We start from the raw sequence: 23588 nt of genomic DNA, 5'->3' as shown, positions 1-23588 counted from the left end.
TGACCTGGTGCGGTGTAAATGGCTGTGAAATTGTCTTGCACCATTTCACACAGGCTGCAATGGCAGTCCTGTAGAAGCCTTTGCATGGGCTCCTATGGGTGGCAAAAGTAATGTTACAGCCCATAGAGATCCCCTGGAACCCCAATGCCCTGGGTACATAGGAACCATATACTAGGGACTTATAAGGGGGCACCAGTATGGCAATTTGGGATGAAATACTGGGTTACCAGTATGTAGTGACAAATTTGAGAACAGAGAGAGCATAAACACTGTGGTCCTGGTTACCAGGATCCCAGTGACAATGTCAAGCATACTGCCAGACCATTTAAACATACCGACAAACAGGCCAAAATCCATAAGCACTGGGGTCCTGGCTAGCAGGATCCCAGTGACACAGTCAAACACCCTGACAATCAGGCCAAAAATGGGGGTAACCATGATAGAAAGAGGCTACTTTCTCACATGGGCCTACTGATGTTATACAAATTTCATATGTCTTCAAAATGTCAGTGACTGATGTAATTACACCTGATGTTGTTTCTGATGACTGGGATGTTCAAACAGTTGCTTCTATGCTTGTTGAGCTGCTGGATTACACTATATTTGAAAATGATGATGTATATATGAACAGAGCTAATTAAGGAGAAATGTTCTGCTAAAATCATTGGGGTCATTACTATCTGCACCGAGCAACTAGATAAAGATCAGTATTTCATTACACACAGTGGGAACATCTTCTCCACCTGTGGGGCACCCCAAAACATACCTAGACAAATATGCATACTTTTCTGGACATGACACTACAAATGCAGAGTCATATTATTTCAAATTACCACCTTCTAAAATGCTAAAGATTTTGCTAACCTACACCAAATTAATCTAGTCAGATTCCTTTGTTTCCTCACTTGCTGTAGAAGGTTATGAACACTGGAAGAGCACTATTGATGTGAAAAGTGTATTGGGAACACAAGATTGGCAAATTCAGGGTAGGGAAGCTTTGTTTCTAGCATGCTTTATTCCTGTCCAGATGACATTTTTAAATGACATGATTGAACAAACATCCCACCTAGGATTAGCAAAAATAAAGCAAATGAATGTGCCTAGTATACCCACACCAGCAAAATTCACCATCTGGCAAACATTCCTAAATGTCACAGAGGAAGAACTGAATGCTTGTGTTCAGGAGGGTACCTATAATTCCACACATTCAAGTCCTCGTGGGTGGTTATTGTGGCCAATAGACATAAATGGGTGTCAGACACATTTTGTTAATTCCTCTGGGGATTTCAAGATTAGCCGGCCAGACTCTCGCTCTGTCTCGGATCAACACTCAGATATAATTACCACGTACAGTGTGGGGTTACAGACCGACATCTTAGCAGCAGTTAACGAACATCTCCTATTAGAGGAAGTAGACTTGCAAGATTTCTTGATAGGTCCAAGAAAGCCATGCTCTAAATGATTCCTTTATGCCATATACAATGAAATATGGAAGCTTTCTCAAATTGAAGCAGCTGCACGTTTAAGCAGATAGATAAGGAAAATATAGAAAAGGCTTTAGCTCAGCTGTTGTTGATAATGGCATGAATACTCTGTCCAACAAAATATACACCCTTAAAAACATAGAATATTCTGCAATCGATATTACACAGAATGACATGTCCCTATTACAACATGGGGAAAGTCAGCTGTGCTCCATCATGCAGATTCTGAAAAATGGCCGCATCCCTTGGAAACATGTTTTCTGCTTTTCATTCCTCCAGGGAGCAACGGATAATGGCTAAAAAGGAAGAAAGTTATACCATGCTCAACATAGAAAAATTAGAAAAGCTGCCTTTCACAGTAGCAGAAAGTGTCTTATACATGGCATTATAAATCTGCCAATTTCCACCTTTCGTTTCACAAAATGTTTGAAATATTTTTCTGCAGGCAGATTCAAGCGGCTAGGAGGCAGCTTTATTAAAGAAGAGTGGGAGTTGCCTTTAGAGTTCAAATGTAAAACCGGCGAAACAGAGGTCTTTGTGAAAGGAAGCGAATGTGAGACTACTGTTAGTTATTCAATGATTTGCAAACAGGTGTCACTTCATGGCTTTTGCAATGCAGGATCGCGAACTTGGCATGCTACAGGGTACTCCCATCCCTTTGATTCATCCCGCATTTCATATACATTCAACCGGAAGTTATGTGGTCCTGTCCGATCAGAGCTGCTGCGGAATGAGACCAGGAATTGCCTACGCAATTTCCATCTCACAAAATGTATCTTGTTGTGGACATGTTCTATTCCCCCCCCCACACAAGAGATCAGAGTAACAGAAATGTGGCCTTACATTGATACTACTAATGTAAATCATGACAAACTGGGCAGACTAAAGGCATTACTGTTCCAAAAACAAGTGTTGTTGACATTGGTCAGAGAGACGTACACTATCCAGATAGCAAGATCATCAGCTGAGATACAATCCTTGTTAAATACTAACTTCCCCAAGCACTTTGGACAGCTGGTTTCCAGAGTACTCAACGTTTTGAGCACTACTGGGATTGTACATTTCTTTAAGGCCATAGGGTCTGAATCCATTTCCATCTTTCAGACTGTCTTCAGAGTCATTCTATAGAGTAGGGCCCATCATAGCAATCTACATGTTTGAATTAGTCTCATACACTAGTAATTACTCTGAGCTGCACTGTAGTCCATGTGCTTCCTGTCCATCCAGATGAGACAGGCTCATCATTTTGGACTAGATATGTCCTACTGGAGCAGCGCAAGGCTGATTTGCATATGGTCACTACATGCAAGTGGTGGCACAATGAGTTAATAAAAACAATGGGCTTTAATGTACCCTAGAATAATTAATGGTGCCTGAGATCAATGTTAATAAGGTTTATGGCATTCAATCCACATAAATCATTTAGTGGTAAGGTAAAGCTAGGCAAAACTTATTAGAGCAAGTCAAAGGATTACACTAACCTGAACCCCACATGTTATCAAAAACCACCTTACTCTTCAGCATATCAGCTTTGCTTTATTAAGGAATTTGAAAATATGCATGTTCAGGCCAGTAGCACCTGTTATTGACATATATGATGCAAAAGGGGTTAGTGCTGCACTTCATGGTGCAGAGTTATGGGTAGCACATAACCTAGGAGACTTGGCAAAAACTGAGAATGTTTTTATGAGACCAGTCCTGGGTTTACCCCGAAATGCACCTATAATCTCGATGCGCCTGCATTTGGGCCTGCAAAACATAGCTCATGGAGCAGCATTCAGACTATTAGCATACTGGATGCGAGTCTGGCATAATAGATCCCCACTCCCTCTGAGAAAGTAATTGTCTGAAATATTGGTGCTTAATCGCAAAGATAGCCTTCCCTGGTTGAGACATGTTAAAACATGGTTAAGAACTCTTGGTATGTGTGAACTGTGGACCAACCCCCATATTATTAATAAAACGTCTGTGGCATTACTTAAGAACAAATACTGGACTTACATACGGGACACATGGTTGAACCAGGGTAGCATGGGAGACTTGATGAGTCGGTTCCTGGATTTTAAAGACAATTTGTATTAGGATTTTCAGAGTGTGATTGAACCTCCTCAAGATAAGTCTCTGTATTTGCAATTTAGATATGGCATCCTGCCGCTCAACAGCTTTCACTGTAGGTGAAATTTCTAAAATATTTACTCTTCATGTCCATTTTGTCATGACTGTCGAGAAACAAAAGAGCATTTTTTATTTTTTTGCCCTTGCCATGCTGGGAATAGAAGATCCTGGTTACTGCCAATTTGTCCAGCATTATAGCTAAGATAGTTGAGGTCTACCATACGAAACCTCAGGAGTGACACTACTGTTTGGCTCATTTTTGCTGTATCTAGATATTTGCTAAATGCACAGCGAGCTTGATGCAAGTATATATCAGTGCATGGAAGTCATATTTCAGCCCTCCGTTGACATGGATGTACTTAGAGAAGTTGGCACTGTAACAAATGCAATGGGTTGTTAAACCCCCATGTGTATCTGAGCTCTTTTTAACTATCGCTGTTTTCGTTTATTAGTTATTGATTGTATATGTTTTAAGTTTACATAAACTGTAAAGTGTAACATGAAGATATGTATTTTTAATAAGGTTATTTAACTATGGGAAGTTCTTGATGTATTATGGCTTCTCTATATTGTAGCCATATCTGTACATAATGTTACATTTGTATTTATGTGCTTTTATGGTTTTTAGAAAAAACGAATAAAGCGTTTTGCTTCTACTACTACTGGTGCCTGATACTATTTTAAATATTCTACCGATCACTGTTATGTTTTTCTCATCGAGACCCCCTCGGTGTGACAGCTCTGCCTAGACATGGGCCCTGCAGCTCACTGTTTCTAGGACTCAAGTAGGTCACAAATTCAGAAGAGGCAAGGGCTCATGTCAGCTGGTCGTTGCCGAGGGTAGGGGGCACCAGCACTCTTTTTTGGGACCGACACTTATTTTCCTCCAATGCACATAAACCAAGAGTGAGAGGGAAAACATACAAAGTGGAAAAACAGAGGAAGAGAAAGTGGGAAAACCTGCCACAAAGGGAAATAGAAGGAACCTGCAAAAGTGAGCTAAAGGGGCTACTGAGCAGGGCTTCCCTTGATAAGCCACAGCTAAGGCCTGAAATGCAATTCCCTTCGCTCTACTTTTTTTTCTCAAAGTTCAGGAAACCGTTAAAAACTCACCTCTTGCCCCATTCCAAGCTGCGTATCCACCAATCACCACATGACACACTGACAGTAATGAGTGGGTGTGCAGTTGGCACCCAAAGGCTACCAGGTGCCCTGATTGGCAGTTGCTTGGTACGGTTTTGCTCCTTATGAATAGTTCTTTTCCTTTTTGCTCACCCTCCTTTACCTTCTCTTTCATTAGGGCATGTGATGGGGGCCTTACTTTGGAGCTCAGCCATACTTCTGTGCTGTGTTTAACTGAAGGAATAATAGGAGTTGCTCTGCCAGAAGATATATATTTAACACATCATTAAAAGTTGGCATGCCTATAAATGTTTGCCAAAGTGGTTTTGATTGTTGCACTCCTGGAGTGGAGAAGTGTGGCACAATGGTTAGAGCGGCAGACCCTCAAGCAGAGATCTGGCTCAAGACCAGGGTTCAAGTCCCACTTGGCAGGTCTTGGGCTCAATTCCCTTGGACCAGATAATTCTTGCCTCCGTGCCTAATCTAATTAATGAGTGCAACTCTGGGCAATAGCTTGCTTAATCTCCACAATGGCCCCAACAGTGCTTGGATGCCTGGCTTCACCCTGTGGGTGCCCAGGAGTGGGCACCTCACAGGGAAAAGCCAGGAGGGGTTCCATAGCAGTATGAGTACAGTGCCTTGAGACCCTAACGGGTGAGTAGTGCGCTATACAAGTGCAAAGTTTACAGTTTGGACGGTCGGAAATAACCGTGTGGCTGTTTGTCACAACCTTTCTCTTATATTCATAGTATAAACATTTCTATATCATTTCTTTTTAGCTGATTCCTGTATTTAGCTAGTCTTAATCGTAGGTCTTTAGATTTTATGATAGTCTACTCTCTTTCAAAAGGAAGTTAGCACAGGAGAGAGTCTCTTCCTCTATTTGCTTTTGATACAACATTGTAGTTTCCTCTCTGAATCCATGGAAATCGAGTAGTACTTGGCAAGGTTTTTTGGTGTGGCTACGGGACAGTATTAGTTGTCAGCCACAGCTTATATGATAAACACCAAAACATACAAATACGGGCACTGGGGCACACCATTTCAGTCAAAGGGTACTTTCGGTCAGCTTCCTTCAGCCACTGCTTTAGTGAAGAATCTTTCATATTTCAGTCGGTCCACAGGAGTTTTGCACTGGAAAACCAAGATCCAAATGAAACGTTACCCTGGACGGATATGGCTGGGAAGTCCATCACAAGCAGCTTCATGGAGTCTTCTAGCTGCCTGTGACAGCTGTGTGATGCTGCATGCATGCTGCAATGAGAGGCTGGTGGGGAGTTGAAGTGGTGGTCCAGTGTGGCTGGCTGGACTGTAGGTGACTACAGCATAAAAGAAGCATTTGCAATGCAGTGGGTCTCGCGTTTGCTCAAGTTAGAGCTATTAGTGTTGTAAACTCCTAACCTGACTTTTCTTGCCACAAACTGAAAATGAAAAGTAATACAACTGCACATAAGGGAGGCGATTCAAAGCGCCACACCATGAGCATGAAGGTGACTAATCCGAACTAAAAGACTGGTCCGGATTAGCCTTTGCATAGTAACAAAAAAAAAACAAAGCGAGTGCGATCGTGCTGTGTAAAACATTGAATTCGTGAAGGAGCGCTAGAATAAACAACAGAATTAAAATGGTAGTCATGAAAACCCTTGATTACTGCCCAGAGAGATCGCATTGCCTACGAAATAAAGAAAAAAAGTAGTGCAGAAACCATATGGAAAACATGGAGCCTCCTATGTTTTCATTAGTTGGCCGATGCTCTCCAGTAGGGCTAAACACCGAAAAGGCTTGACGTATGCATGCCTTTCACTAATGAAATCAAGAGAATTTTAAAAGACAGGCCCACAAACCAACGAAAGTGATGGGCGTGGTTAAAAACCCTCAGAGAGATTACAGCAGGGACGGAGAGCTTGCACGCTTGACCCTAAAAATGGATGCTACAAGAGACCCGGGGTCATTCAGTTAGAACAACATGAATTCCAGTCCAAGAAACATTCCAAAGATTTGCTTTACCAGTACACTTTACAGAAGGCTGTTGTGTATTAATTTGAAGATCCGCTATGAAGCAGAAACTGCACTAGTTACCCACACTAGTGAGAAATATGCCAAAGTCAGATGAAGTAAATTTTTTGTGAAGAACCTAGCACAGCTGGAACAACAGTCTCCCATCTCTGTCATCTGGTATAACCTCCTCCTCGAATTCCCTCACTACCATCCGGCAAAAGTGCCCATCATCTCTCCTTAGCCACTCTCTAACATACATTTCATTTGTTTTAAAATGCAGGTAAAGGCTGGCTTTACTAATCCATTCAGCTATCCTCATAAAATACTGATCTGCTCTTTCCAACCGGCATATTAACCCTATGCACCCCTATGCACAACTTTATGATTTGTCAGAACTGCAACTAGACAAAACTCCATTCTCTCTCGCTCTCTATCAGGAACTTTAATCATAAGAGTTATCTTGACAGTTTTATTGCTGCCTAAACGCTGGACACACAAGGAATTCAGGAGCAGGTGCTTTTAAATCGTAAGTTATTGCTAAACACAGAGCGCCCTCTCAAGGTCAGCGCCCAGTGCGGCCGCACTACTCGCACTGCCCTAAAGCCGGCCCTGCACATAGGTATGGAGAAAATGTTCCCAGTGATCTTTTGTCCCACCCAGTAGTAAATTAGAGCCCTGAAGTAAATGTAGGCACATTAGCTGAACTGGGAGTAGGTGAGGCGATAAACAACAAAAACTATGACTTGCAACTCTCACAGAACAAACAAATGTGGACGGGGCACGTTTGCAGTTTATTAAGATAGTCCACGAGGAGTACATAATGACTTTAGAAATATGTTAGATTACTTTACCATAGTGAGCAACACACAGCCTGTGACGGTAAATGCGCAGGTCTGTAGTTCACACAGAGTAAATTTTTTCCCACCCAATTAGTCTACTTCCGCCAAAACTCCTCTCCGAAATCTGACTTTCTCCGCAGATGGCGATTTGTGACTGTGAACACATAAGGGAGCAGAGCCGTCTGATCGCATATGAGTGCTGAACTGGGGGCGCTGTAATCATGCGAGGACCTATAGGGGGTCATTCTGACCCCCGCCGGCGGCATCCTGCGGGAACCGCCAGAAGACCGTACTGCAGTCAAAAGACCGCGGCGGTCATTCTGAGTTTCCCGCTGGGCTGGCGGGCGACCGCCAGAAGGCCGCCCGCCCAGCGGGAAACCCCCTTCCACGAGGATGCCGGCTCCGAATGGAGCCGGCGGAGTGGAAGGGGTGCGACGGGTGCAGTTGCACCCGTCGCGATTTTCAGTGTCTGCCATGCAGACACTGAAAATCTATGTGGGGCCCTGTTAGGGGGCCCCTGCACTGCCCATGCCAGTGGCATGGGCACTGCAGGGGCCCCACGACACCCGTTCCCGCCAGCCAGGTTCTGACGGTGAAAACCGCCAGAACCAGGCTGGCGGGAAGGGGGTCGGAATCCCCATGGCGGCACTGCTTGCAGCGCCGCCGTGGAGGATTCCCTGGGGCAGCGGGAAGCTGGCGGGAAACCGTCGGCTTCCCTTTTCTGACTGCGGCTTTACCGCCGCGGTCAGAATGCCCCCGGAAGCACCGCCAGCCTGTTGGCGGTGCTTCCGCGGTCGTTGGCCCTGGCGGTCCCTGACCGCCAGGGTCAGAATGACCCCCATAGTCCCTTTCATCGGAGGGCTATAAACTTTGCCCTCCCCGGCACAGGGTGAAAAAGAGCTTAACTCATGAAAAACAGAACCCTTTTATTTTAGAAAACAGAGAATAACAGCGCGCAGCTTGACAGCCTGGTATCACTGCCAACAACTAGAAGCTAGGACGTTTTAAAATTGCGCAAATCATCTCCTATGTAAGGGAGGGATGATAGCCTGGGTGTGAAAACCATCCACAAAGGCTTTTCAACATGCAATATGGAAAAAATATTTTCAGTAACTCATTTTCACGATGGTAATTGGTATATCTTGAAACAGCTGTTACTACATTTGATGCACATACATTATTGGCAAAATCCAACTGCTATCTTTAAAAGTATCAGCTCCGAGCTAATTTGTTTTCTAATTACAGATTCCTTCTCCAAGTCAGACTTTGCTAGCACCATTCCAGCCCCTCTAATTCGTTAACAACTCGCGTTTGCTCGAGTTAGAACTATTAGCATTGTAAACTCCTAACCGGACTTTTCTTGCCACATAAATTGTAAATGAAAAGTAAAGCAGTTTCACATAACTAACCGGACATTTCTTGCCACATAAACTGAAAAGTAAAAGTTTCACATAAGCAAGCCGACGGCCGGCATCAGCAAACACACAAAGGGTTCGCTCACAGTGAAACATATCAGCAAAAGTGCAATTATCCATGTAACCGGCAATAGTGCAATTACCTATGTAACTGGATCGATGTCATGCAAAGCGCTCGACTACTGCCCAGCGGGATCGTACTGTGAAATAAAGAGAAAAAGTAGTCCAGAAACCAAACGGAAAACATGGAGCCTTGTTTGTTTTCAGTAGTTGGTTGGAGCCCATGAGGCTAAATTCCAGAAAATGCATGACATATGCATGTCTTCCACTAAGGAAAGCAAGCAGATTTTAAAAGGCAAGCCCACGAACCAATGAAAGTGACTGACGTGACATGGGCGTGGTTAGAAGCACAAAGAGAGATTACAGCAGGAGACGGAGCGCTTTGTGCTCGCCCCTAAAAACACCATTGACAGCACTACTAATCGTCTTCTTTCTCGTCTAACGATTGGAATGAGAGGGGAATTCCCTCATACAGGATGGCAGCCATGTGTACACTATGATAAAGGCTGTCTTAGATAAAAGAGTTTTCCTTGTGATGGTGTTTGGTAGTCTAGATGAGCAGCCCAGACGAGCTTCTACTTCACTCATTCACCACATGCTGCCTGATGTCCCAGAGTGAATTGCGCCTCTTACTGCCACCAGCGCTCTCTGTGCTGTGCCTCTCACCAGGTCAGGTGAACCACTGTCCACGCACAGGATCCACAAATCATTCAGTACCTCCCTGCAATGCCACCATTTACTCCTTCTGGATGAGTGAGTCTGTGGGCTTGCTCCAACATGAGCAAGTGCTGGAGGGGTAATGGAGAGATACTAGCAGAGCTACACTGGGATCCACACTCTGCCAGCTGGGAGAGCAGTGCCTTCTGCAAGGCAGCTGTGCTCGCAAGTAGTGCACATGACCTCTGGTAATCCCTGCACCTGAACTGCCACTTCTTGGGCAAGTTGGCCAAGCACCACCATCTACAGCTTGCTGGAGGAAGCACTCAACTGCCGCCGCCTTTGCAAGATCTTATCAGCGCCTTTTCTGTCCTCCCCTCCAACTTTCCATGGGCAGCTATGCAGGGACTCATCACAGACGGGATCTCTCCTCTGGCTGGTACCCTATTTTCTTTTACCACCTTGGCCAACTGTGTTTTTCCTGTCTCAGGCCCAATTATCTTGGCTTGAGGTAATGGAATCCGTATGGTGCAATGTCTTGCTTCATGTTCATTAGCTGGCATTCATGAGGCTGCTTGGGCGCAGCTGCCTCTCTCTCCCCATTTTCTGCGTAGCTCTTGCACAGTTTATTGGTGGTTGTGATCCAACATCTGATCTGCCCAATACCAATAAGGTCTAACTCAACGCAGCATTGCCTTTTTTCATGTCTCGGGTAGCGTCTTTGTCTTACATTGCAGTATGCATCCTGCTGCATTCCTCACACTGCTCTATGACCCCTGCTGGTACCTTCTCACAGTACTGTTTAGGAGTGATCTATTTCAATTGAAAGTGATCACCATATTCATGAACTTCAGCCGGGGCAGTAGGCCCAGTGAATTATAATAATCTATCGCTGCTTCAATTGTTACACATTTTAAACATTATTTGTTACCTGCATTCAATTGAGATGTTTCCAGTCCCGCCCCGTCTTCCACTTTGCAGCCAAGACCTAGGTAGTGCAAAAAACACAGCAAAATGAATACCACCAAAAACTATCTGGTTAAGCTTATCTCCAGTCCACAACATTTCTTAACAGTTTAGATAAAGAATTCTTAACCACTCACTTGTTGACACACCCTCCTCACTTACGAAACTTCCAACTGCAGGAATTGCTGGAAAAAGCAGTAACTTGTGAAGCTGGCTGTAAGAAACAGCCAGCTGCACCTTTATGATAACATCCCCCCAAAGAACAAGAAATTAAGACTCACCGATTGGGAAACACGAATATATGAATACACACTGCCTTATATGAAACTAAACTGAACAACAGCATAGGTGAAGCAAATCACAGAGCATCAATGACAAATATTGGTCAGCAAAGTGAGAGAAATCACATTCCACATGCCTGTGTTTAAGTATTCTTAGCTACACAATTGATGATACATATTACACCAAATCTCCCAAGAGCAAAGAATGCAATAACATTCACCGAGCACCACTGTGATTCCTCTGATGTATTGCATTTACACAAGCCAGTTCCAACATTCGTGGGAGCCTAACCCACACGTCTTTTTTGCAGATATTGATTTCCAGCCCTGGAGGGTTAACTTTATTTAGGCAACATTTCTTCATTTCTCTATTTGACTGAAAGTTGGTGCTGGTTAAGCTGATATTTACTAGACACTAGCAAATTAAATTCTAAACCGTCCCCACACCACCAGGCTCGGACAGACTCCAGAACACATCATATTATGGCATTAGTGGTTGCTAGTAATTGGAAATCTCCCATCTTCTATGGTGGAAGGAATTCTGCTTGTAAATGTTCCTCGATGTAGCATTTCCTCGAGAATTTAGAGGATTTTCCTTCCTCCCCAACCTTTCTCAGGCCCTTTGTGCACACAGTAGTCTTTCTGAAAGTATGTGCAAGCCGACTTGCCTTCTTACTTTGGTGGTGCAAGCCTAGATGTCAATTAAGGTGTAGCTGCTGCTTTCGTACCCATGACAATCCTTTTGTTATCTATAAGTTTAAGAGCCCATGAAGATAGCAGCAGGAAAATAAAGTAGGGATGGCTTTAGGATCCCCCTTTATTTTCTTTAATTTAAACTCCCTGCCCATGACCCAGTCTATCACAGCAAACAGGAAGCTGTTGAGGCGCAATGTCTGGACTCAGGTACAAGCCTTTGTCTCCGTTGGTCATTAACATATGCAGTCAACTTCTGCAAAAGTCAGCCATTTTGGTGTGCGGACTTGCATTGGTGTGAGTCAAGCAAGTGCTGTGACAGGCGCAGTAATGGCCCCGGTTGCCATCTTTGTCAGCTGATGCCCACTGTGATGAGGCAGAATTCAGAATCACTTATCATTGACAAACCAACTTAATATACCTGATGCGTACACATAATTGACACAATGGTGCTTACCTGCAAAAATAGGAGTCCGCAAATGTAACAATAACAATAAGAGAAAAGAGAAGTATAGCTAAAAAGTATCTTGTAGTGTTTTCTGTGTACCTGTAGAAAAAATATAAACAAAGTGAAGTTAATTGCGCAGTACGAAATTCAGTAAAAACAAAACATGCAAGCACATTATTGGTTAACTAAAAAGTTTATTTAAAGCAACAGTATTGCTAAACAATTCGCCAAACCACAGTTGCCTGTGAGGCACTAGGACAATCTCTACATATGTCATGAACGAACTGCTAACTCAGGGTAGAAAAAAACAGCCTGTGATATTAGTCTTCGGTAATTGTAGAAACCACAGCCAAAGAGAACATGACTGGAGGCCTGATTCAGACATTGGCGGGCAGATTACTCGTCACAACAGTGACGGATATCACATCCCCCGAAATCTAAACACTACTGTATGCTAAGGGATTTAGATTTCGGCCGACGGGGTATTAGTCAGGCCCTTAATGTTAATGTATGCGCTCCCAGAAATTCTTGAGCAAAAGTGCATAGTTAAACAAACATTACCAGGATACGTCAAGAGTAAGGGTAAAGAGATCGCAGAGCATACAGCAGGTTATAGTAGACGGTTTCACTTATTCTTCTCTTACTCATTACTATTTTGTATATTACTTCCATTCGAAAATCTAATAAAGTGGTTTGGCCCTTTAAGGGGATTAGAAGGAAGGGCCAGATAACTTGTACAATAGTGCACAAGTACCTTTGACTCAAACATAAATTAAGCACTCTATAATGACAAGAACTATGTTATGTTATGTTATGTTAAGTTCACATATTTTGCTCATTGTGTCTTTAGGGGAGTGGAATGTAGGGGAGTTGGCGTATGTGGAATTCCCCCAGAATCCCAACTCCTGGTATATTTTGCAAGGGAGTTCTGGATGCTGGCATTTTGGGATGGAGTTGTTTCAGGGGTCTTAACCTTTTTAAATTTACCAGAATCCTCTTCATCCAGATCTCCCAACAATCCTGAAATAGTTGTATGCTGTGGAGTCCTGTTTCACTTTCTGGATTTAGAACACAATCCAGTTATCCACCATTTAGTTTATCCCTGTGGCGAACTGGGAGTGGAAATGAGATGTCTTTCCCAGGAACCTCAGTTGGATATTGATGGTTGGGGCTAGCCCATAATGAAAGTCAGGCGACGGCCATGACAAGTAAGGCGCCAGAGGCCAGGCAATACTGCCTACTGGTGCCAGGCGTTTTTTGTCACGTTATCATGCAATGTGAACAACAAATATCACGCGGAAGGCATTGGGAGTCACAGCACCAGAAGCCAGGTGGTTACGTTCACTACTTGAGCCCATTGTCAGGTCACTCTCAGGCCTGGCTTGTTGGGGTGCATGTCTGGTGATCCTCATATAGCGTGTACCTGGGAGGAAAGCAAGTGGCCGATGCCAGTGCGGCCTGAGCAACTCTGCATTTCATAATCTATGCGCTGCGGCCCTTGCAGGGCTGACAAACTCTCTTATTTATTTATTAAACTATTTATTAATGCGTTTTTATATAGCGAGGACATTACCTAAAGGTGTTAATGCGCTGCAAAATTGAAATGGATGATTACATAAGGTGCAAAAAGACATTATCCAAAGATGTTAATACATTTAAATAGGCCAAGAATATTACAGTATAAGACCAGATCACTACATAAGGCCGGAAATTAAAATGTAGATACATTTAAAACCCACGAACATTGGAGTAAAGTATAAGTTACAGCAGTTAGAGAAGTTACATGTAGTTGATTTTTCTTTAGTGCTCGAAATATTTTGCATTAGTTTTTATGTGAATCAAGTTTTGGAAGACAAGCCGCAAGACTTTGTCAGCTACTGTGCATGTGAGTGTGACGTCACTTAGGTCCACACTGGGATAGGTCGGTGTAGGAAGTTGGCTCTGTATATACTATTTCAAAGTAAGAGACAGTGTGCAAGGGTTCTCCTTAAAGGTAAGATAGTGGCAAAATTTGGTAATTCCAAAGCTCTATTTTGTGGTAGTGCGGTCGAGCAGTAGGCTTATCAGAGGGCAGTGTTAAGCATTTGTTGTACATACACAGGCAATAAATGAGAAACACACACTCAAAGACTTAACTCCAGGCCAATAGTTTTTATATAGAAAAATATATTTTCTTAATTTATTTTTAGAACCATAAGTTCAAGATTTGAAGTAAATACATACAATGCAAGGTACTCCACACAGGTAAGTTAGGAAGTTAGGAACTTTGAATTAGAGCAATATCATACACAGTTTTAGTATAAATGGCAATAAGCTATTTTAAAAGTGGACACAGTGCAAAAATCAACAGTTCCTGGGGGAGGTAAGTAATGGTTAGTTTATCAGGTAAGTAAGACACTTACAAGTCTAAGTTCCTTGGCATAGGCATCCCACCGTTGGGGGTTCAAGGCAACCCCGAAGTTACCACCAGCAGCTCAGGGCCGGCCAGGTGCAGAGGTCAAAGAGGTGCCCAAAACACATAGGCACCTATGAAGAACAGGGGTGCTCCGGCACTCGGGGGGGGGCACAAATAGACACACAAAACACACCCTCAGCAGCACAGGGGTGGCCGGGTGCAGTGTGCAAAGCAGGTGTCGGGTTCATAATAGAAATCAATGGAGGGACCCGGGGGTCACTTTAGCAGTGCAGGCAGGGCACAGGGGGGCTTCCTGGGCCAGCCACTGACTGGGCTAGGCAGAGGGTCACCTGGGGGTCACTCCTGCACTGAGGTTCGGCTCCTTCTGGCCCTGGGGGCTGCGGGTGCAGTGCTTGGTCCAGGTGTCGGGTCCCTTGTTACAGGCAGTCGCGGTCAGGGGGAGCCTCTGGAATCTCTCTGCATGTGTCGCTGTGAGGGTCCAGGGAGGTCGTCTCGGGCTACTCACAGGGCCGCAGTTGCCGGGGAGTCCTCCCTGTGGTGTTGGTTCTCTGGATCTTGAGCCGGGGGCGTTGGGTGCAGAGGGAGAAGTCTCACGCTTCCAGCAGGAAGAGTGAAGTCCTTTAAAAGTTGCAAGAAGTTGCAATATTGTTGCTGTTTGTTGAGCAGAGCCGCTGCTCACAGGAGTTTCTTCCTCCTTGGGTTCAGGGCAGTCCTCTGAGGCTTCAGAGGTCACTGGTCCCTTTTGGATGCGTCACTGTTGCAGGTTTTCGAGTCAGGAGATAGGCGGGTAGGGCTGGGGCCAAAGCAGTTGTCGTCTCCATCGTCTCTGCAGGGCTTTCAGGTAAGCAGTCCTTCTTCATGGTTCAGGTTGCAGGAATCTGATTTCCTGGGATCTGGGGTGCCCCTAAATACTCAATTTAGGGGTGTGTTTAGATCTCGGGGGCAGTAGCCAATGGCTACTGTCCTGGAGGGTGGCTACACCCTCTTTGTGGCTCCTCCCTGAGGGGAGGGGGGCACATCCCTAATCCTATTGGGGGAATCCACCAAACGTAAGATGGAGGATTTCCAAAGGTAGGGGGTCACCTCAGCCCAGGACACCTTAGGGGCTGTCCTGACTGGTGGGTGACTCCTCCTTGTTTTTCTCATTATCTCCTCCAGCCTTTGCCGCCAAAAGTGGGGGCAGTGGCCGAAGGGGCGGGCATCTCCACTAGCTGGGATGCCCTGTGGTGCTGTAACAAAAGGGGTGAGCCTTTGAGGCTCACCGCCAGGTGTTACAGTTCCTGCAGGGGGAGGTGAGAAGCATCTCCATTCAGTACAGGCTTTGTTCCTGGCCACTGAGTGACAAAGGCACTCTCCCCATGTGGCCAGCATCTCGTCTGGTTGTGGCAGGCTGGCAGAAACTGGTCAGCCTAACACTAGAAGTCGGATTGGTATTCAGGGAGCATCTCTAAGATGCCCACTGGGTGAATTTTACAATAAAGTGTGCATTTATTGTGCTGAGAAGTTTGATACCAAATTTCCCAGATTTCAGTGTAGCCATTATGGAACTGTGGAGTTCGTGTTTGACAAACTCCCAGACCATATACTCTTATGGCTACCCTGGACTTACAATGTCTAAGGTTTTGCTTAGACACTGTAGGGACATAGGCCCTCATTCCGAGTTTGGCTGGCGGCTACCGAACCGCCACTTGGCCGCTCCGCGGTTAAAAGACTGCGGAGGCCATTCTGTCTTTCCCGCTGGGCCGGCAGGCGCCCGCCAAAGGAGCGCCCGCCGGGCCAGCGGGAAAGGCCCTGCAACAATGAAGCCGGCTCCGAATGGAGCCGGCGGAGTTGCAGGGGTGCGACGGGTGCAGTTGCACCCGTCGCGATTTTCACTGTCTGCAATGCAGACAGTGAAAATCTTTCTGGGGCCCTGTTAGGGGGCCCCTGCACTGCCCATGCCAGTGGCATGGGCAGTGCAGGGGCCCCCAGGGGCCCCACGACACCCGTTCCCGCCATCCTGGTTCTGGCGGTGAAAACCGCCAGAAACAGGCTGGCGGGAAGGGGGTCGGAATCCCCATGGCGGCGCTGCTTGCAGTGCCGCTATGGAGGATTCTCCTAGCCGGGGGTAATCCGGCGGGAAACCGCCGGACCCGGCTGGGCGACCGCGGCTGTCGGAATACAAAAGGAAGCACCGCCAGCCTGTTGGCGGTGCTTCCGTGGTCGTCGACCGCCAGGGGTCAGAATGACCCCCATAGTGTTCATGCATATATAGTCTCACATGTGGTATAGTGCACCCTGCCTTAGGGCTGTAATGCCTGCTAGAGTGGTGACTTACCTATACCAATGGCATGGTGTGAGGTTGGCATGGCACTCTGAGTGGAGTGCCATGTCGACTTAGTCATTTTCTCCCCACCAGCACACACAAGCTGTGAGGCAGTGTGCATGTGCTGAGTGAGGGGTCCCCAGGGTGGCATAAGACATGCTGCAGCCCTTAGAGACCTTCCCTGGCATCAGGGCACTTGGTACCAGGAGTACCATTTACAAGGGACTTATCTGAGCGCCAGGGCTGTGCCAATTGTGGAAGCAAAGGTACAGTTTAGGGAAAGAACACTGGTGCTGGGGCCTGGTTAGCAGGGTCCCAGCACACTTCAATCATAACTGGCATCAGCAAAAGACAAAAAGTCAGGGGGTAACCATGCCAAGGAGGCATTTCTTTACAGTTGGTTGGTGAGAAGGAGTCGCAAATGGATTGGTGGACAACCGTGAAACGTTATTAGATGAGAGAGACAAGCAAAAAGGATTTTAGGATTGAATTACTTCCTGTTTTGAATTTAAATTGTAGTTTTAAGCCCGATTGAAGTAGGAATTACGTTTTTAAAGCGTTAAAGAGTGCGCTTAATGGAGATGCTTTTATTCCAGGTAGAATAGGAGAAATTGCCCCGCCAGAAGGTACACCTGCATATATCGTAATTGAAGAGAAAAGCACAACAGCATGTATTTGGTTAAAACAATGGTGCAAAATTACAGAGAAGGAAGGGAGTTTAGTGTTTCCTGACTATGGAACTTTTAACAGGAGAATTTTAGAACATTTGAGGATAGTGCTGGATGAATTGAAACCTCCTCTGAGACTAGCACAATTTGAAGCTTTAGCCATTTGGGAGTTAGTGGCCAGACAACAAGAGAAATACAAATTTGAGAGGAGAATGAGAAAAATTAAGAAGACATTATTTGAGGCAAAGTAGGACAACAAGCAAGCATTTTGGAGAACTGAAACCTTACAGGGAATTGGGATGTTTCCTGCAATTACACAAGAGAAGGAGAGCAGTGTCAGACAAAAGACAAAGGAAAAAGAAGGACTCTTCTGAAGAGGAGGCGTCGAAGTCAAATGAGGCTAGAAAATCATTGACTTATGATGATGCTTCAGATTATGATGAATTTATAATGCAGTTACTAAGAAATAGTCCTTCACCATATGCAGCACAAGAGACAAGTCAAGGTACTAGTACTGGTCCAAATGCACCAGTTGTAGTAACACAGAGTCAGGTACAGGTTGCAACTAATGTTCCTGGTATTACTGTAACTCAAACACCTCAGGTTGAGCTACCTGTAGTCTATCCTACAATTCCTGTTGTAAGTTCTGAATCGAGCATGACAGTACCAGTAGTGCAATCATTACAGAGATCACAGACTTACCAGAAACCAGTGATGGTGCAGATGGGGTCTACACCTAATTCAATGCCTCCAGTGTAGGTTCAGACAATGACGAGGTATACACCTGTAACAATATCACAGTCTAATTCTTCAATGCTGACAGGTCAGAATTCTGGAGTGATTTAATCAAGAAGTCAGAATGTTCAATCAAGTACAGAAGCATTAACAATACCTGTTACTGTTGAGCCTGTTGTACCATTGTTTGCTCAGGGAAATAATGAGCGTATTGTACAGAATATATTTCATTCCTATACCGAGATGGAGAGATTCAATGTCAATTCAGTAGTCATATCTCCAATGAATCAGAGTTTCGACAAGACAGGTCCACTAATTGACTTAAATTATCCTAGGACTTCACAGAATTTGGGAAAGTCAGATTTGAATTCAAATTTGTTTCTGATGACTCCTAGGGCTCTGTGTATTACTCCACGGAATATGCCCAATGTAAATAATTATGTTTCATTACAAGATTTGACAGCTCCGCAGCTAACAGACTGGTTGGAAAAAATAAGTGTAGCAAAGACAAATGCTGAATGGGGAAATTCATTGAACCTGGCAAGACTTAAGTTATAATTAAATTAAATGATTGAGGGAACACTTGAATGAAATAGAATTGACTCATATAATGAAGGTGGATTACACTACATGTGTAAAAATGTTACAAACAGAGCAGGATTGGCACATCAGAAATTAGCAGATCTTGCAGGGAAATACGAAATAGATTAGAATTTGATTCAAAAGATATTGAGAACATGAGAATACCGGGAATTAAAATTCATACTGAGGAATTAATTTTGAATATTCAAACATGTGGAGCATTAGATAAATGGGAAGGCAGATGGGTGAAGAAAAGAGATCAGAAGAAAAGGATTCTGTGAATTCAAATGCTAAAGTGAGCAAACTGATAATCCAGTAAAGATTTTTCCAATGCAAGAAAATTCAGGAGGGAATTATGTACATGTCCCTTGGAGCAGAAATTATATTTTACAAATGACTACCTGAGATTGAGAGAGAAACCAGTGGAATGGTACCAGCAGACAGATAGATTTGTGAAGCTCGCAAAATGCCTATGGGGGGATGCGAATACCTTCTTAGAAATAGTAGCTCCAGCTGATTTGTGGGTGGAATGCAAAAAGAGTGATTTTTGGGCAACAAAAGAGCCTCCACAAGATCCATTTACAAGTGCACTGTAGGAGGCTGGCCTGGTTTGTAGTGGGTACCTTAGGTACCTATACCTTATACCAGGTCCAGTTATCCCTTAATAGTGAAATGTAGTAGTGTTCTAGCAGCTTAGGCTGATAGAGGTAGCTGAAGCAGAGCAGATTAGGATAAACTAGGAGACATGCAAAGCTCCTGCAATACCACTATATTTACACAGTACTTATGCACAAGTGAAGACAATACTCAGTGTTACCAAAAATAAAGGTAGTTTATTTGGGTGACACAAGGCCAAAACTATCTTAGAGGCAATACTCCTTCTGGAGGTATGTATTATACACAATATATACACTAGACACCAAAATAAGGTAAGTAATTAGGCATAGGATAGTGCAAACAATGGAAAAATGCTTTAGAATGCAATAGGAGAAAATAGGTCTAGGGGCAATACAAACCATATACTAAGAAAGTGGAATGTGAATCACAAATTCCCCCCTGGACAAGTGTAGTGTGAATCGCTGGGAGAGTTAGAATACCACAAAGGTAAGTAAAATACCCCACCCCAGAGCCCAGGAAAGTAGGAGTAAAGCACTGCAAGTTTCCGTAGGACAAACTACAAGTTGTGATTAGAGTTATTGCAAGAACCAAGCAAAGCTGCAAGCAACAAATGGTGGATTCCTGGACCTGTAGACCTGAAAAGGAAGAAGACCAGAAGTCACATAAGATTCCATGAAGGACGGGCGCCCCAGCCAACCTGGAAGATGGTGCAAAAGAGGATCCTCTGGTTGGAAGAAGTCTGCAGAAGTTCCTATGTGATGCAGGAAATGTTCCACGTCGTGAAGATGGATGCAAGCAGTTTGCGTCACTGGAGTCGTCAAACAAGCCTTGGTTCCGGCAAGGTTGCGGTTTCCCTCAAAATGGTACTGCCTGGACCCAGGAGGGACCTCAACTTGGACTGAGGAGGCAGTGGGGGCACTCAACACTGGAGAGAGCCCACAGATGACCAGGCAGTACCCACAGGAGTCCCAGGGCACGGGGACAAAGAAGGTGCAAAATGCGGTTGGTGCTGCACAACAAAAGAAGGTCCCACGCCGCTGGACAACAACTCAGTGAGTTGAGCATCACAGGATGGAGCGCTGAGGACCTGTGCCGTACTATGCATGAAGGATTCTTGCAAATAGTGCACAGAGGCCTCAGGAGGTAGAGATGATGCGGTGCACAGGGGTACTGTCACAAACCAAGAAGGCAAGCTCTTACCTCTGCCAAATTTGGACAGCTGGACCTTAGGACAGTCTATGTCGAAGGGGCCCACCACCTGTGTTCCAAAGAGCATGCTCGTTGGCAGGAGAGGAGTCCAAGAGAACCGGTCATCATCTTAGAAGGTGCCTGCTGGTGCAGGGAACTGACTCAGTCACTCCACTGGAGATTTCTTTGTTCCTTCTGGTGCAAGATGAAGACAGGTAGTCCCCAGAGCATGCACATCGTAAAAACTGTTGAAGTTGCTGGCTGAAGCTGAAGTTGCAGAAGAAAAGTAGCCCTTCTGGTTACTTTGTTGCTGTTACAGCGGTTCCTGGAGCAGTCTGCGGTCGATCCGAGGTCAGAGGATGAAGCAGTGGTTGCAAAGGATTCCTGATGGAAACTTGCAAGCAGAATCTGAGGAGGAACCCACAGGAGAGACCCTAAATAGCCCTGAGAGGGGGATTGGCTACCTAACCAGGTATGCACCTATCAGGAGGGGTCTCTGACATCACCAGCTGGCACTGGCCACTCAGAGGCCTCCAGAGTGTCCCCACACCTTGGAAAACAAGATGGTGCTGAAGTTTGGGGCACACTGGAGGAACTCTGGGCACCACCCCTGAGGTGGTAATGGACAGGGGAGTGGTCACTCCACTTTCCTTTGTCCAGTTTTGCGCCAGAGCAGGGACTGAGGATCCCTGAACTGGTGTAGACTTGTTTATGCAAGGAGGGCACCATCTGTGCCCTTCAAAGCATTTCCAGAGGCTCTGGGAAGCTACCCCTCCCAAGCCTGTAACACCTATTTCCAAAGGGAGAGGGTGTAACACCGTCCTCCCAAAGGAAATGCTTTGTTCTGCCTTCCTGGGACTGAGCTGCTCAGACCCCAGGAGGGCAGAACCCTGCCTGTGAGGTGGCAGCAGCTGTAGCTGCAGTGCAAGCCTCAGAGAGCTGGTTTGGCAGTACTGGGGGTCCATGGTGGAGCCCCCCGGATGCTTGGGGTTGGCCCCCCAAAACCATATTTGGAAAGTGGGGACAATTCCATGATCTTAGACACCTTACATGGCCATATTCGGAGTTACCATTGTGGAGCTATATCTAGGTATTGACCTATATGTAGTGCACATGTGTAATGGTATCCCCGCCCTCACGAAATCCGGGGAATTGGCTCTGAATGACGTTGGGCACCTTTGCTAGTGCAAGGGTGACCTCAAACTTAGTAACTTTGCAGCTAGCCTTCAGTCAATTAAGGTTTAGACATATAGGTGACCTATAAGTTACTTAAGTGCAGTGAAAATGTCTGTGAAATTGTGTGTGTACTATTTCACGCAGGCTGCAGTGGCAGTCCTGTGAAAGGGTTTGTCTGAGCTCCTTATGGGTGGCAAAAGAAATGCTGCAGCCTATAAGGATCTCCTGGAACCCCAATGCCCTGGGTACCTAGGAATTGGTAAATGGAGTCACTAGCCTAGAGTGACAAATTTAAAATCAGAGAGAGCCTAAGCACTGAGGTTCTGGTTAGCAGAGCCTCAGTGACACAGTTAAGCACTACTCACAACACACACATTAGGCCACAAACTATGAGCACTGGGGTCCTGTCTAGCAAGATCCCAGTGAGACTTGCAAAACACACTGACATATAGGGTTTTCATTATGAGCACTGGGGTCTTGGCTAGCAGGATCCCAGTGACACAGTAAAAACACACTGGCAGACACTCACAAACAGGCCAAAAGTGGGGGTAACCATGCTAGAAAGAAGCTACTTTCTCACATGCACCATCTCCTGATGTAATGAAATACTATTACAAAATGATTGAATTTTTTAAAACGGGAATTTCTCCTAAAAGTATTGATTGCCAGAGAATCGATAAGACAGCATAGGAAGCAAAGGAGTCAATACATGCATATTATGAGAGATTGTTGCAAGCATTTAAACAATACAGTGGTAAAGAAAACATTGAGCCCAAAGACATGATTCATTTTGTGTTCAGATCTGTTGAAGGATTGAGACCTGAAATTAGCCAGGTGCTGAAGAGTCATTTGATTTGCTGGCAAGCAAAACCCATTTTTGAAGTATTACAGTTAACTACTGTAGTGACAAGATTGAAATGAAGCAGAAGAATATGAAGGAAAAGACAATGGTGATACAGATTAAAGCGGCACAATCAGGAATGCAGGGAGTTTTTCTACAGCAGCAGGGAAACATGCAAGTGTTTCAGAACCAGGCAAGAGGTAGAGGTTGTGATGGAAATGGAAACCATGGTGTCGATTTGAATACTGTTGGTAATCCAGGTGATATGCAGACAATAAAAAGGATATTACCTTGTCACGCTTGTGGGGGCCTCGGGCATTGGAAACAGGAGTGTCCAATGACGGTACAGGAAGGTGTTGATGAATGAAAACAATCTTTTTCCAAATTTGGAGGACTGAGAATAAGGGGTCCTAATTTAAACGTCCATAATAATAGTAATCAGATGCAGATTCTTCAGTAAATGCAAGGTCCCCAACCGATGCAACAGCTACAGGTGCCACGTTTTCAGGTGCCATAGTCAGAGCAAATGCAGCCCCAAATGCAAATGATACCAAAGCAACAAATGCAAATACCTCAGGCTCCAATTGTACAGCAGCAGGTGATGCTTCCTCAGGAGAACACAGGTCGAAAGTTAAATCTAAGTAATCAGACAGTACAGCAGTTCACACTACGTAGTTCAGATGAATCGAATGATGAAAGGATGAGTGAGAGTTCGGATGAAGAAGAATGTTTGTTAGCAGCTTCATTAGAAGTGAATTGAAAGGGCCCTTATGTAAATGGAAAAGTAATGAGTCATGATTTTTCATTCCTAGTTGACACAGGAGCTAAACGCTCTACAGTAGGAACTGCAGAAGTTCCTAATGAGTCACTTTCTGGAAAAACAGTGCAGACTGTAGGAGTTGCAAATCAATTCCTGACAAATCTGATTACTAAACCGGTTCCTCCTACAATTAGCAATTTTGAAGGTTTGCACAAATTTGT

At 44.9% G+C, this 23588-nt stretch overlaps 1 protein-coding gene across 1 annotated transcript in view; it reads right to left on the bottom strand.

Moving 5' to 3' along the window:
• Nucleotides 1-23588, bottom strand: part of LOC138246162 (histo-blood group ABO system transferase 1-like) — a 309739-nt gene that overhangs the window by 124317 nt on the left and 161834 nt on the right. The window contains exons 3-4 of the mRNA XM_069200470.1: nt 12088-12177; nt 10622-10678 (exon numbers count right to left, since the gene is read on the bottom strand). Coding sequence (XP_069056571.1) covers nt 10622-10678; nt 12088-12177 — 147 coding nt within the window. The remainder of the gene's footprint in view (nt 1-10621; nt 10679-12087; nt 12178-23588) is intronic.

Source organism: Pleurodeles waltl, chromosome 7 (genome assembly GCF_031143425.1).
Source record: "Pleurodeles waltl isolate 20211129_DDA chromosome 7, aPleWal1.hap1.20221129, whole genome shotgun sequence".
In the NCBI taxonomy this organism is placed as follows: Eukaryota; Metazoa; Chordata; class Amphibia; order Caudata; family Salamandridae; genus Pleurodeles; species Pleurodeles waltl.
The sequence above is the reverse complement of the archived record's forward strand: the minus strand, read 5'-3'. Positions and strand labels throughout refer to the sequence as shown.